The 14,237-nt window shown below is 27.9% G+C and overlaps 1 protein-coding gene across 1 annotated transcript; it reads right to left on the bottom strand.

The window, feature by feature from the left end:
- Window positions 1-11,601: 11,601 nt before the first annotated feature.
- Window positions 11,602-13,190, bottom strand: LOC126900504 (uncharacterized). Its single transcript, XM_050676268.1, has 2 exons — window positions 12,367-13,190; window positions 11,602-12,108 (listed from the first exon to the last, which is right to left on the bottom strand). The coding sequence occupies exons 1-2, from the start codon at window positions 13,118-13,120 to the stop codon at window positions 11,855-11,857; spliced, it is 1,008 nt and encodes a 335-aa protein (XP_050532225.1). The 5' UTR covers window positions 13,121-13,190; the 3' UTR covers window positions 11,602-11,854.
- Window positions 13,191-14,237: the final 1,047 nt, after the last annotated feature.

Genomic DNA, 14,237 nt, shown 5'->3' with positions numbered 1-14,237 from the left:
CAATGGTTATTCCGATACCCCCATTGCGTTAAGATGTTTAAGCAGGTGACCATGTCCTGTCAGTAGACCAGTCGGGGTCTGTGGTGTGCCAGATGCCATAGAGGATCCCAATGGTCACTTTACCTTTCGGCTAACTACTCTGTGACAAGTTAGCAACCCTTTCACTTGGTATGTTTGGGTTAGGATTAGATATTAAAAACCTAAAACCCAGAGAGATACTTAATTTCGCCAGAAAGACAGGACTCTTTGGTCATCTTTAAAGGTGACTATATGGTTGGTAATGTATTAACACTTTGGTGATAACATTTAGGTGGGTAAACCGAATCAAGACAATTCGGTATGAGGTGCGCATAATGGACCAACAGGTCTCAGTGCATGGGCATTATGTCTACCTCGATAATAACTAAAACTAAGGGGAGTATTAAACTATTACATTTCTAAATCCCTCCTATTAATACTAGAAAGGGTTTTAAATAAAAAAAAAATAGGAAAAGTTGTTTTTCCGTTATTTGTATGTGAAATTTCTATATATGATAAATAATTTGCATCTCATTAGTTAAACTAAATCGGATACGTTTCAAAATGTATTTGGAAGATACGGTAGAAAGTGTCGACGAATACGTTCGTCGACCGGATTTTATTGTTTTATTTGGTATAGGGTCAAAATTCTATATTTCCACCAACGTATAAGTTTGTCAAACGTATTCTATTGTTCTATTAGGTATATTAGACCTTCTAGATATTATTCGATGAAACTTTATGTTAAACGATTGTTTGCAATTTATTATAATAATTATATAAATAATTTAATTACACTAATTTTCCCTGTGGATAGAGGCTAAGAATACTTCCACGGCCCCTCTGCCAGTCGTAAGAGGCAACTAATGAGGTTGCGTCAGGTCGACAGCCGGTGTAAAAACTATTGTCAAAAAAGTGTGGGAATCCTAAACAAAACTTAGGCGGATTGTCCCATCTCGGATGTACGCGGGGACAACAGAAAGTAGTCAAAAACAGAGAAGGCCTAAGGAATAAAGTGTTTGATACCAGCCGGACAACTTGTGCGGTAGATGTTTCACCAGTTATGTGTACAGGTCTACCCAACGCTTGTAGTGTCAACGGTGTAGGGACATCACCACTGAACTCTAGGCTGGACGAGTGTATGAGGTAGGAAAAAAATAGATACAAAGTATGAATAGGTACTTGGAATGTTGGAACATTAACCGGTAGAAGTAGAGAATTAGTAAGAGTATTGTAGAGGAGAAAAGTTGACATTTGTTGTGTACAGAAAACTAAGTGGAAAGGAGAGAAATCTAGGGAAATAAGTGAGGGTTATAAAGTAAAATACTAAGGTAAGTCTAGTACAAAGAATAGTGTAGGGATAATAATGGATAAGGAGATGAAAAATTAAGTAGTAGAAGTAGCTAGGAAAAGTGATAGGGTTATAGTCGTGAAATTGATATTCGAAGAAAAAGTGCTTAATGTAATAAGTGTCTATGCACCACAAGTAGGATGTGATGAAATAGACAAGGAAGTGTTTTGGAGAGAGATGGATGAGGTGATGCAAGGGATACCTGGCAATGAGGATGCGGTGTTAGGTGGAGATATGAATGGACATGTAGGTAATGAGAGGAGAGGATATGAAAGAGTACATGGAGGGTATGGTTTTAGCGGTAAGAATGAGGCTGGAGAAAGAATCCTGGATGGTAATGGAGTTTTGGTGTACTGCGTAAAAAATATACAAAAACAGAAGGAACACGGGAGAAAAATTGAAAATCCGTTGGTGGAAATTGAAAGGGGAAAATTAAAAAGAGTTTTTCAAGACGATAAAAGAGAGGACCGTGTAGAATAGATTTGCTAGTTGTGTTAAGAATATTGCAAAGGAGATTGTTGGTGAGAATAGGAGTAGAATGCCAGGAAACAAGGAAACCTGTTGGTGGGATGAGGACGTTCAAATAATCATATAAAGTAAAAAAATGCAATTCTAAGTATGGCAGAAGAGCAAAAGGAGAGAAGATTGGATGGAGTATAAACGCTTGTGCAATGAAGCCAAGTGTGCAGAAAGTAAGGCGAAGTTAAAGAAGTATGATGAGTTATATGATAGGCTAGGAACAAAGGCAAGAAAGAAATTTATAGACTTGCAAAGATAAGAGAGAAAAGGTTTAAAGATTATCGTTATGTAAGGTGTATAAAAAGTGCTCATAATAGGGTACTCTGGAGTGATGATGATGCGAAAAAAAGGTGGAAAGAGTATTTTGAAAAATTACTGAATGAGGAGTATCCAAAAGAATCGTTAGAGGATATCTCGTGGAATGAGGGAGTGGTAGATTTAATTAGTGAGAAAGAGGTATCGGAGGCTGTGGCATCAATGAATAAAAATAAAGCAGTGGGACCAGATGAAGTGCCAGTGCTGTTACTTTTACCTTTAGCCATTGTTTTGGGATTTTTGATGTTTTACGGCACTCTTTAAGAAACTTCAATATCAATTTCTATTTTATTAATTCTGTTTGTATTAAATCTATTCCGGGTGCTTTACCTTCTTTCGTCCGTTTTATTGCATTTATTAAATCCTCTTTGCTAAAGTCTGCTTGGATAAGTGATCTTTTATTTTCTTTGTCCTTGTACGTTGGTATTCTTTTTGTTTTGTTTTCAGGTTTACCATTTTCGAGAAGGACATGTGCGACTTGATTTGCTGTTACATTACTATGTTGTCTAACGGCTTTTATATCCCCGTTTAACATGTTGAATTAAAAATTATTAATGCACTTTAAACAACAATATTTTAATTTTAGAAAATAAAGTTCTACAAATATTTTTATATTATAATTTTATTTTATTTATTTATTTTATATTATTAATTAATATAACAATTAATTAAATACGATGATAATTAAAAATTATATTTTAGGTAAACATGTTTACCTAAAACGTTTAAGTATAAGGGCCAAATCTTTCTATTGTTAAAAATGACCATCCTATCGATATTTCATACGTTCCGAACGTGTTCATGAACTACCTTCGTCATATAAATCTATATTAAGAGTTCAGTATGTAAGGAAACATGTCAATTGTTACAAACAATAATAACAAAAATAATCCGTTTCCTTACTTACTGAACACTCAGTATAAAATCAAATCTGAATGTATACGTTCGTGAACGGACAATTGAAAAATAGACTCACTGATCAGGGGGTCTATTTTTGAATCGTGCGTTCACGAACGTATACGTTCAGATTTTATTTTATATAGGTTTATATGGCGAACGTTGTTCGTGAACACGTTCGGAACGTATGAAACATCGAACGGACGACCGTTCAAAACAATAAAAAACGTTCGTCACAACGGATAATAGAAACCATCCGTTAGCGAACGGTCGATTGAACGGACGGTCATAAATAACAAAAGAAAGGTTTGACCCTTACACTTACCTTTTAGACAAACATATTTACCTAATTATAATTTTGAATTAAAATCGTTTTAATTAAATAAATTCATTAAACAAATCAATTATTCGTAGAAGTAGCTATAATCGGAAATAGGGAGCTAAGGCTCCTTCATGTTTGAGTGAGATTTCCTTATTAACTTATGAACATAAAAAAAATATTTAATATATATTTTTATTAATAAAAATATATTTATTATAATAAATATTATTACAATTAATTATGTTGTTATACAAAACATAAATTAGTTGAAAAAAATGATTGAAATTTACAAACAAAAATTTTTAGTTAAATATTAAAAATTGTTTTAAATAGAACTATTATCTAATAGTTTCCAAATTATTTCAATGCAACTTACAGCGCATCAATGATACATAATATTTGTTTACGATCTCATTAAATGCAGCGAGACCTTTTTTGAGATAATTGAGTAATATAAACAAAAATCACATTATTTAATAAAATTCACTTGAAAAATGCAACCATAAAATACATTGTATACAGAGTGATTTTTTTTATCATTACCCACTCAATTACTTACAGAATAATAATAAATTAAACATTTTTATTTTCGATTATCTTTAGTTACACATTATTCTTGAATTATTAATTATGTAACACTTTAAGTTCATCCCTTATACGATACAGAGTGTTCAGTAAATAAGGAAACGAATTTCTATTGTACTCATTGTTTGTAACAATTTAACTGTTTCCTAACTTACTGAACACCCTGTATGTATAATATATAAGGGATTACAAATACAGGTAGCTAATTGGATTTTTATGACATTGCAGTCGTCTCAGTCAGTCAGTATAGATATACTTTCTGTATTGTCAGTTAGTGTATTTATAAACTCACAACAATGTGCCTTACTACCATTGATAATAACAATGCTGTGTACCTGCTAATATCGATGTCATAAAAAACCAATTAGCTACCTGTATTTGTAAACCCTTCTGTATTATACATGTATATTAACTCAAAAATTTTTACCCCTATTGTTTGAACACGTGCAGAAAAAAGTAATATTTATGTTTTAAATATTACGTTGTCTAAAAAAAAAGTACAAAATATTAAAATATTATATTCACTATTATAAATTAATTTCCATTTTTCAGTAAATATGTTAAATAAATTGAAACATAATATTATATTATGATTACTCAGTCAGTAATATTAATTAAAACTCGTAATACGTGTAACAACTATTTTGTTGGTTGCATCCTTGCACTTCGTAATAAACCATTTTTTGAAAATTTACCTTAAGTTTTTTGTGAAAATTATTCATGAAATTATATGTTTATTATGTTAACAACTTTTCAAAACAGTGGCGTATTTAGGAGTAGACCGTGACCAGGGTGTCATTTTTTCCAATTAAGAACTAAAATCTTATTAAATTTATTATTTATTTATATGTAACATAATTTATAAATTATATCAATTAATCTTAAAATGAATAAATAAAATAAAATTATATAAAATATATGTAACACTTTATTTTCGAAAATTTAAGTATTGTTGTTTTAAAGTGTATTAATAATTTTTAATTTAACATGTATGCAATTGTAGATATATTTTTTTTAGAATATGTGTAATTAAATTATTTGTATAGTTTTAGCGAATTACTTAAAATAAATTCACATCAAATAAATTAAATTAGCAAGTTATAAATGCATGTGTTAGTAATAAATTATTGTTATTAAAAAGTAATATATTAATTAAAAATAAATATTAAAATATTAAAAATCAAGCTATATGAATTTAATTTTCAAAATATTTATTTATGTTATTACAATAAATTGCAAACAATCGTAAAACATAAATGTTCATCGAACAATACCTAGAAGACCGTATACCTAATGGAACAATAGAATCCGTTTGACGAACATGACCGTTCGAGGAACGTGTCCGTTCGTTGGACGTATTTCGAGGAACGTGTCCGATCAACGAACGTATACGTTCGACGAACGGACGATTCAAAAATAGACCCCCAGGTCTTAAAAAATAGGGGTAAAATAATAATAAGGGGATTTTTAAGGGGAAAACAGAAATAGAACAAAACGATGAGAAAAAAAAAATACAGTGAAAATAGTTGACGGTGGTCCAGTAGTTAATGTGATGAGAGTGTTTGGTACACGGCTTTTATACAATTAAAATTTTAGATAACCACTGAAACTACCAATGATTATCAAACAAAGAGAAAATGTCCTTTAGATCGATTGAACGTCTTTGAATTTATTTTTTTTTATAATTTTGATTTTATTTTTAGTTATCAATTTAATGAATGTTCAGTTTTGTTACTGTTAAAAATTAATTTTTCATACGCTTTTTTTGTAATCAGTTTTCAGTAATAAAATTTTTCTTTAGTAAAATTATAGAAAGTATAAAATTTAAGTTTAAAAAAAAAATAATATTATTTAAATCTACATATTAACCTACATGTAATTTTCAATATTCTGGCATGCTTTATTATAATTTATTTAAAGAATTATGAATCTAATTTAATTACAATAATTTTATTTAATCTAATTATTATTGAGCACAAATTTAGGTTAGTAAATAGGATTTTATCATTTTATTGAATGCTTTTACTAACCTTTTTTTTAATGAGTGTTACGTACATATTTAATGATAATGGTAACATTGTTTCCGAAATACGTATCCGCAACTTTTCATTAATTTTTTTGTGATATTTGAGTTAAATATTTTTAATATTTTTTAAGTTTTAGCTTCGATGCGAAGCTGAGAAGGTATTGGTTTTACTAAGATGTGTTTTTTTTTTTTTTTTTTCTGTTACCACTTTTTCTCAGCTCTCACCGAACCGATTTCTTTCAATGATACGTCAAAAGATCACAAATCGTATCTAGTCGAAGACATTACACTTAAAAATTTAAAAAAATTCCCTCGTTCCCCGTAAATGGGGGAAACCTCCAAAAAAATTACAAATTTAAAAATCGCTTATTTTCGAAATTTTTTCAATTTTTTTTACTTAAAAGTGGCATAACTTTTTTAAAAATGAACATATCAATATAATTTTTTTTTATATAGATGCATAATATTATTACCTTTTATTTGGTATATTTTTTTTATAAATTTAACCCTTAACCTGCCCACAAGGGGAGATTTAAAATGACAACTTTTTTACAAAAAATTAATTTTTTTAATTTAAATTTTGAAAATGTTCCGGAAGTTCTGACACTTTTATATATATCTTAAATTAAAGCTAATGTAATATACTTTATCATGGTAAAAAAAAATTTCGGACTTTATTTTATCTTCATGGTGAAAACAGACATTAAACTTAATAAAAAAAATACGATTTTTGTAAAAAAATTCTTTTTTATATTTTTAACTTTATAATGCTATAACTTCTCGAAAGATGTATGGATCAATATAATTCTTTTTTTTGTAGATGCATGATGTCTTTACCTATCATTTGGTATATTTTTTTTATAAATCTGACTTTTTACCTGCCTACAGGGGGGGATTCAAAATGACAACTTTTTCACAAAAAATTGACTTTTTCAACTTAAATTTTGAAAGTGTTCCGGAAAGTCTGACACTTTTCTATATATATTAAATTAAAGCTAATGTAATATACTTTATGTAAAAAAAAAATTTCGGACTTTATTTTGTCTTCACGGTGAAAATGGCTACCAAATGCTATTATTGTGTGAAAAATCTCAATTTTATTTTTTANGGTGAAAATGGCTACCAAATGCTATTATTGTGTGAAAATTCTCAATTTTATTTTTTACATTTTTAACATTATAATGCTATAACTTATTGAAAATTGTATTGATCAATATAATTTTTTTATGGGAAATACTATTTTTTAATAATCCCTTTTTCATTCGACATACTTTATCTTAATCAGGATATTAATAAGGAACTAGCAGTTTATGAAGCTTTTGGAATAATCCACCAATTTTTTAAAATTAAACACTATCTAAAGATTTGCATCGAAGCGTTTTTTATAATAGTGATTTTAATCACTGTCAGATATCATTATACTTGATCCATCTATGCCACGTCACCACTGTGCCGCGACCCCCCTGTGCTGGGTTTTTTAAATTAATAATATTTTTAATATAGTTTTAATTTTATTTACGCACATATTACCCTAGAATATAACATCGAACTATTAGAGAACATGTCAATTGTTTCTACCGTGATTCCTTAAAAGTAATTATTAAAAAACAAAACAGTTTACTCAAATTATAGACACAAATAATTGAAATAAAATTGAAATCGAAAATTATAACACGAAAAACGGTAATTTTCTCTACCAAAATAACATGTTTTGTTTACTTCAGAGAGCGTTTGAAAATAGAAGACTAGTAGGCGAAACAATTTTTTTTTTATCTTATAATATGTAACATAATCTTTCGTTTATGTATTACTAATTTTCATATAAATTCAAATTCTTAAAACTAGGAGTATTTTTGGGGTGTTTTCACAATTTAAGTGGTGACAGACACAAATATATATACAGAATGATTTTTTTATCATAACCCATTCAATTTACTAGATATAAACATAAGGAACACAAATACAGGTAGCTACATGGTTTTTATCACGTCGACATTCGCAGGTACACAGCATTTATTATCAATAGTAGTATGTCACATTGTTGTGAGTTCATAAATACACTAACTGGCAATACAGAAAGTATACCTATTGATAGTCATAATTGACAATAAAAACTCCATGACTGTGGCAGCAACATCATAAAAAACGAATAGTTACCTGTATTTGTAATAACTTGTGTATTATAATTGTATATTAACTCGAAAATTTGAAACCTAAAATGTTTATATCTAATAAACGAATAAAGTTATATAAATAATTCAAATGCCATTTACTATTAAATTAAAAACTCAAAAATTTTATTTAATTCAAAATATGTATTCCCATTTAAAAAACAAAGTTGACACCCTTACATGGCATAAAAGATGAACTTAAAAAGTATTACATAGTTTATAATTCAAGAATAATGTGTAACTAAAGATAAGCAAAAAATTGTTTAATTATATTTATTCTGAGAGTAATAGAGTGGGTTATTATAAAAAAATCACACTGTATATTTATAAATAAATAAGATAAAAATAGAATACTTAGAAAAATTTTTTTTTAAACCTGAACTACATATCAAATATTTGTCATTGATTTGTTTGTCGTATAATTTTCAATTACTATTTGGACAATCATTAATATCATGTGTTACTCATAGCTGAATTACAACAACATAATTTAGGTTTAACAAATTTTTATCCTTTTCTAATTTAAAAAAAAATCGCCGTTATTATGAATAACAATCAGTTTTAGTCTCAATACTTTAAATAATCTTTTTAATATCAGATACCCAAATATATTCAAACATGTGTCAAACATTTTTTTACTATTATTTAAATAATAATCATCATCACTATAGCCTTTATCCCAACTATTTTAATCAGCTCTGATTCTAATGATATGACGGAATTTTTCATCTGTCGACTTGACACAACCTTGTTATAGCTAAAAAAGCTAGTAAGGGACAATGTATGTGTCACTGTTAAAGTTCACGTATGGTCACCCATCTGAAAACCAACAGCAAACAGCGTAACTGAAACTCAGCGCTGAGGCGGCGACTAAATGATCCACTGCCTACACCACGTCTATTATTTATTTTTTTCAGACAATTCATGAAATATTTGACAACATTTAAGTACGGATTTCTCAAAAAGAGGACATAAAGCTTAGTTGATTAAAATTTTGGTTCATAGTTTTATTTTAATTCTACGTAATATTGAAAATATGAAATTACTTAGCACACTAAATTTACTTAGTTTATAATTTATAATTTTAAGGAAAAGAAACCCAGACAAATCTTAATATTTTAAATACTTTTTATTAATAAATTTTCATTTAGCTATTTCAATAAAAAAATTGTAAATTAATTTGTTCAAACTCAAGTTAAAACCTTATGATGTAAATCAACATTATTATGTCGTTTATGCAAAATAGGTGGAAATTCGATATAAAACAATGTGTTCATATGTAATTGATATTATTTTCGAAAAATTATTCATTGTTTGATTAGTATATTTAAATATATTTCTATAAAATATTGGCAAAAATTACATTATTTTTTATATTCAAGAATATTATCCTGTCCCAAGCGTTAACTTGCCCCACTCTCTCGTAGTACTATTAATAGACTTATTGAATAGTCAATAGATTATTGCGTAATATTTTAATACAGTCTAATGCAATATTTTTTCACGAATAAATTAATACAGAAATTATTATTATTATTAGTTCTATTAATTTATGCAATTTTTATTAAAATATTGTTTTGAATAATAAGAAAACTGGTTCAGTTATTGAGCCATCTCTCAAAAAATAAGAACTCTCAGCATGACTTAAAGTCATAAGTCAATAGTTTATCTTATCAAATTTTTTGTTAATTGAAAATATATGAATTTAGCACAAAGTTTAAAATTCTAATGTTTACACTTAACTCTGTGACTTTTTTTTGTAAGTTATTAGTTATGAAATTGATATTTTCAAATATTATATAATATAATATTAAGTATAAATGTTTTCTGTCGTGTGTCAAAAAATGACGAGCCAATTTTATTGCAAAAATTAGCCTTTTTTTGTAAAAAAGTGGTGATTAGCATTAGTCATTATTGTAATTTTCATTTATTTTTGCTCTTCTAAAAAATTTGCAATCATTTGAGTAATTAACCTTATAAGTTTAAACCAATCCTTAACATTTTTATCCATTCCATGTGATAATAAATGTCTTAAGATTTTCCAATTAAGAAATAATTATTTGATGCAACCAGATATATTTTTCTATTAATTTATTAGAAATATATTGTGAAATATCCGATATAAAATAATGACACGACTTACGTCGTAATAATGTAGTCGACACTGGTTTTGATGGCAAATACCCGTGGGCCGTTTATTAATAAGCAACAACAGATCATTTAAAAAAAAAACCAAACAAACCGAAAAGACGGACACAGTTAACAATAATCTTCGCATAATATTGCGGCACTTACGCTGACGTCGGCGATATGGTGTCCGGCATGAATCTCGGACGTCAAAAAGTTAGCAGCGTTGATGGCGAAGGTACGCGGGTGCGGATCGGTTCGTCGAGTCCGGTCGTGTGGCACGTCCGGAGCCGGTGGCGTACATCCTCGACGTTGTCACATTGACAACGGGAAGAAAACTCCACGTATCTTTTGCGACGGATCGTCGTCGGGCGCCCGGCACTTGCTGGACTTTGCACCGTGGCGTATGGCACGCGGTATTGGTCAGATAAATACTCATAGTAGAGCGACGGCTGATAAAGGCACGCGGGGCCGTGTCAATAAATAATTCCAATTTACTTAATAACTATTTTTAATTTTAAATAGCTTTTACATTTAAGAACTAAATGGCAATATTAAAAATAAAAGTTGATTTACATTTAAATCTGAAATTTTATGTTAAATAATAATTTAGGTAATCCATGATAGAGTCCTGCGTCGCTTCGTGATACCCGCAACACCTATGCCAGCCGCTGCCCTACTACGTATATTTGGTTCGACCAACACCGCGGTCCAACAAATGACGCACGGCCGACGACGAACCTCCACAAGTATTCGCTGAATTCTTTATGTCGTTGAAAATGTACGCCACCGGCTCCAGTGTTGCATGACCGGACAGGGGGTGAACTGATACCACACCAGGGCACCGCCGTCATTAACGCTAATAACTTTTCATGATGACCATACCTGATACCGCATCGTCGACGTCAGCGAATTATAAGAAGATTATTATTAATTTAAGCCTTCAATCTCTTGATTAAGCTCAATTTGGCCATTTTCAGATTTTGTTTTCTTGAGCTATATATTTTCTGTATCTTATAAATATTTTAATTTTTTGGATAGCTACTACATTTTTTATACGAAAATCAACTTACAATTATTTATTTTGCGGGTAATCGAGTGGTTTTTGATATACTAATCATTTTGTATAATTTATGGGCTATTAAAACAGATAATTGCTGCCACTGGTATTATAAAACCAAATTAACCAAATTTGTATTTATAATCCAAATATTTAAATAATCCTAAAAGATAAATGGTTGATTGGAAAAAAGAAAAACTAAATTTCTTTGTAATTTTTTTACTCTTATATTATGAAGTTAAAAATAAAGGCTACTATATAAGAAAATGAAATAAAAGGATTTTCTTTATTATGTATTATTTTAGAGTTTTCTAAACGTTTCTCTTTAAAAAGATTTAAAAGATTCTAAGATCATGAATGTCTTACAAAATTTAGATAACCTTGTAGTTTTTAAGTTTCTGGGTATTAATATAATACAAGGTATTTTATACTAATCTCTATATTAGTATGAGCATATAATTTTCTATTCAGAACAAATAAAGTAATCCACCATATGTTTAGGGAAGTCCTTCATGTCAATAAATAAATTCAAACTTTCATTTTGTTTTCTTTTAAAAGCTATATTTTTAAAATGTTCAATATTTTCAGTTTTGAATTCATCCAAACCATCATTATTTCCTAGGTCGTCAACATTAATTTCACTACTGTTGTCGTTAGTATCGCATTCATCGTTATTACTGTTACAATAATTTATCGGACTATTTGAGCATAAAATATCTATAAATAATAAAAAGAGGTAATATTTAAAGTTAAATTACTTTATTTATACGTCATTATTATAATTTGAATCATCATTATTACCATAGGCTAATCCAAACATATTGTGGTCGTCTCTTAAAAATTTGATAGAATTTTACATCGAATAAATTAACTTAGATCATACTTTTAATTAAGAAATATATTTTAGCTTTGTTGTATAAAGCCGAGGAGTCCACAAATTAAAAAATTGTAAAATATTACTATATTAAAGCTTACCAATTAAATTTGGTGTTAGAATGTATTTAATGTCTTTAGTATTAAGCCTTCCAACAGTCTGTATGACATAAATTGAATTAAATGAATTTGCATTATATTTGAGTTTTTTAACATATATTTGAATTTGATGATTTTCTTCTCTTATAATGTCATGTATGTGTTTTAGATTTCTCTCTGTTACAATTGTTTCTGGTTCTATATTGAACTTTAACATCATATCATTCATAAAATCTTTTAATTTTTTTAAGATTTCATTTGGTAATTCTATTTCTATAGAACGTAAGCCACGAAACCAATATATAATCACATATAAATGATTAAGGAGGGATTTAAGAAAATTTTTTGCGGGTTCTACGAAAATATTTAAATTGATAAAACTTTGTAGCGTTATCTTAATTTTTTCACCCAAACATTTTATAGAAAAAATATCGTTCTTTATGTTATTATGGCGATTTATATCAATTTGAATTATTTCAGATACTAAATGTACGTAGTTAGCTATAAGTATTCCAACAGGATAAAATGATGCACCAAGTAAAAGTATTTGGAATGCTCTCATATCAATGGATAAATATTGATAATTAGCAAAACGAAATATATCATGTATAGTCAAGTTAGTGTCATCAGTACACTGTATATCAAGAGGAGCAAATCGAAGTAGGTCTAAAATATTTTTGGGTTTACCATAGACAAATTCTTGATGTTGTCTTGATTCAGTACCTTTCGTTAAATATTTATCAGAATCAATTGACATTATATTGTAAAATAACACATTTATAGGATGGTATAATGCTATTTTACATATTTCAACTTTTTCAGGATTTATTTCTNATGGTATAATGCTATTTTACATATTTCAACTTTTCCAGGATTTATTTCTCTAATCATTCTTTCTCTTAAATCATTTGTAAATATGTTTAATTTATCAATATTTAAATCATTCGATATATTATTGTTAGGATATTCGACAAATTGTGATAATAAATCATTAGAACAATAAGAATCGATATAACGTTCTAACTGTATCATCATAGAATAATTTTGTAATCTTAAACCTTGTATACCAAGAAAAACTTTGTTATATCCAATATTATTACTTGTCTCATATCTATACTTTACATTTATCGAACCAGAATTATTGTTTAAATACAAATTTACCGACATTAAGTCATATGGAAAATGATGACTATCAATATTCATTAGATCTTGAATCATTAATAATACAACATCTCCATGAGTTTGAATAGCTCGTCCATATTTTTTTAAATCTTCTTCAGTATAAATTTCAATATTTTTATACATTTGTAACAAATAATGTTCATTAAGTTTAAAATAGTTCCACATATATTTAGAATAACTGCAATGTTTTTGTTTGTTATCAGATTTTACCAGTGTGACATTAAATAATATGATTGTCAAAACAGTTTTGAAAATCATATTTTTTAATTAAAAGGAAGTTTTAATTTCAGAATGAAATTTATTATAATCAAATAAAAATATTTTTTAATAGTCAGTTCATTTTATAAGGTAGACTTTCTATAATTATATTTTTATTTTTTACTCTTATTTTATTTTTTTTAAGAAATATTTGTGACTGACAAAATTGTTTTAATGCTTTTTAGAATAAATAACACAAGAATAAATACAATTGGAATTTATTAATATATTTGATTCATTTGTCATTTAACATTATATTGCAATTTGAAATAATATACATATTAAATTTTAAGCATTTTACTAAATAGAATAGTTTATATTTGGGCGAATTGAGTATTATATATACAGGGTGATTTTTTTATCATAACCCACTCAATTACTTGCAGAATAATAATAATTTAAACATTTATTTTTTTTATTATCTTTAGTTACAC

Source organism: Daktulosphaira vitifoliae, unplaced genomic scaffold (genome assembly GCF_025091365.1).
Source record: "Daktulosphaira vitifoliae isolate Bord-2020 unplaced genomic scaffold, ASM2509136v1 Scaffold_3, whole genome shotgun sequence".
NCBI lineage: Eukaryota > Metazoa > Arthropoda > Insecta > Hemiptera > Phylloxeridae > Daktulosphaira > Daktulosphaira vitifoliae.
The sequence above is the reverse complement of the archived record's forward strand: the minus strand, read 5'-3'. Positions and strand labels throughout refer to the sequence as shown.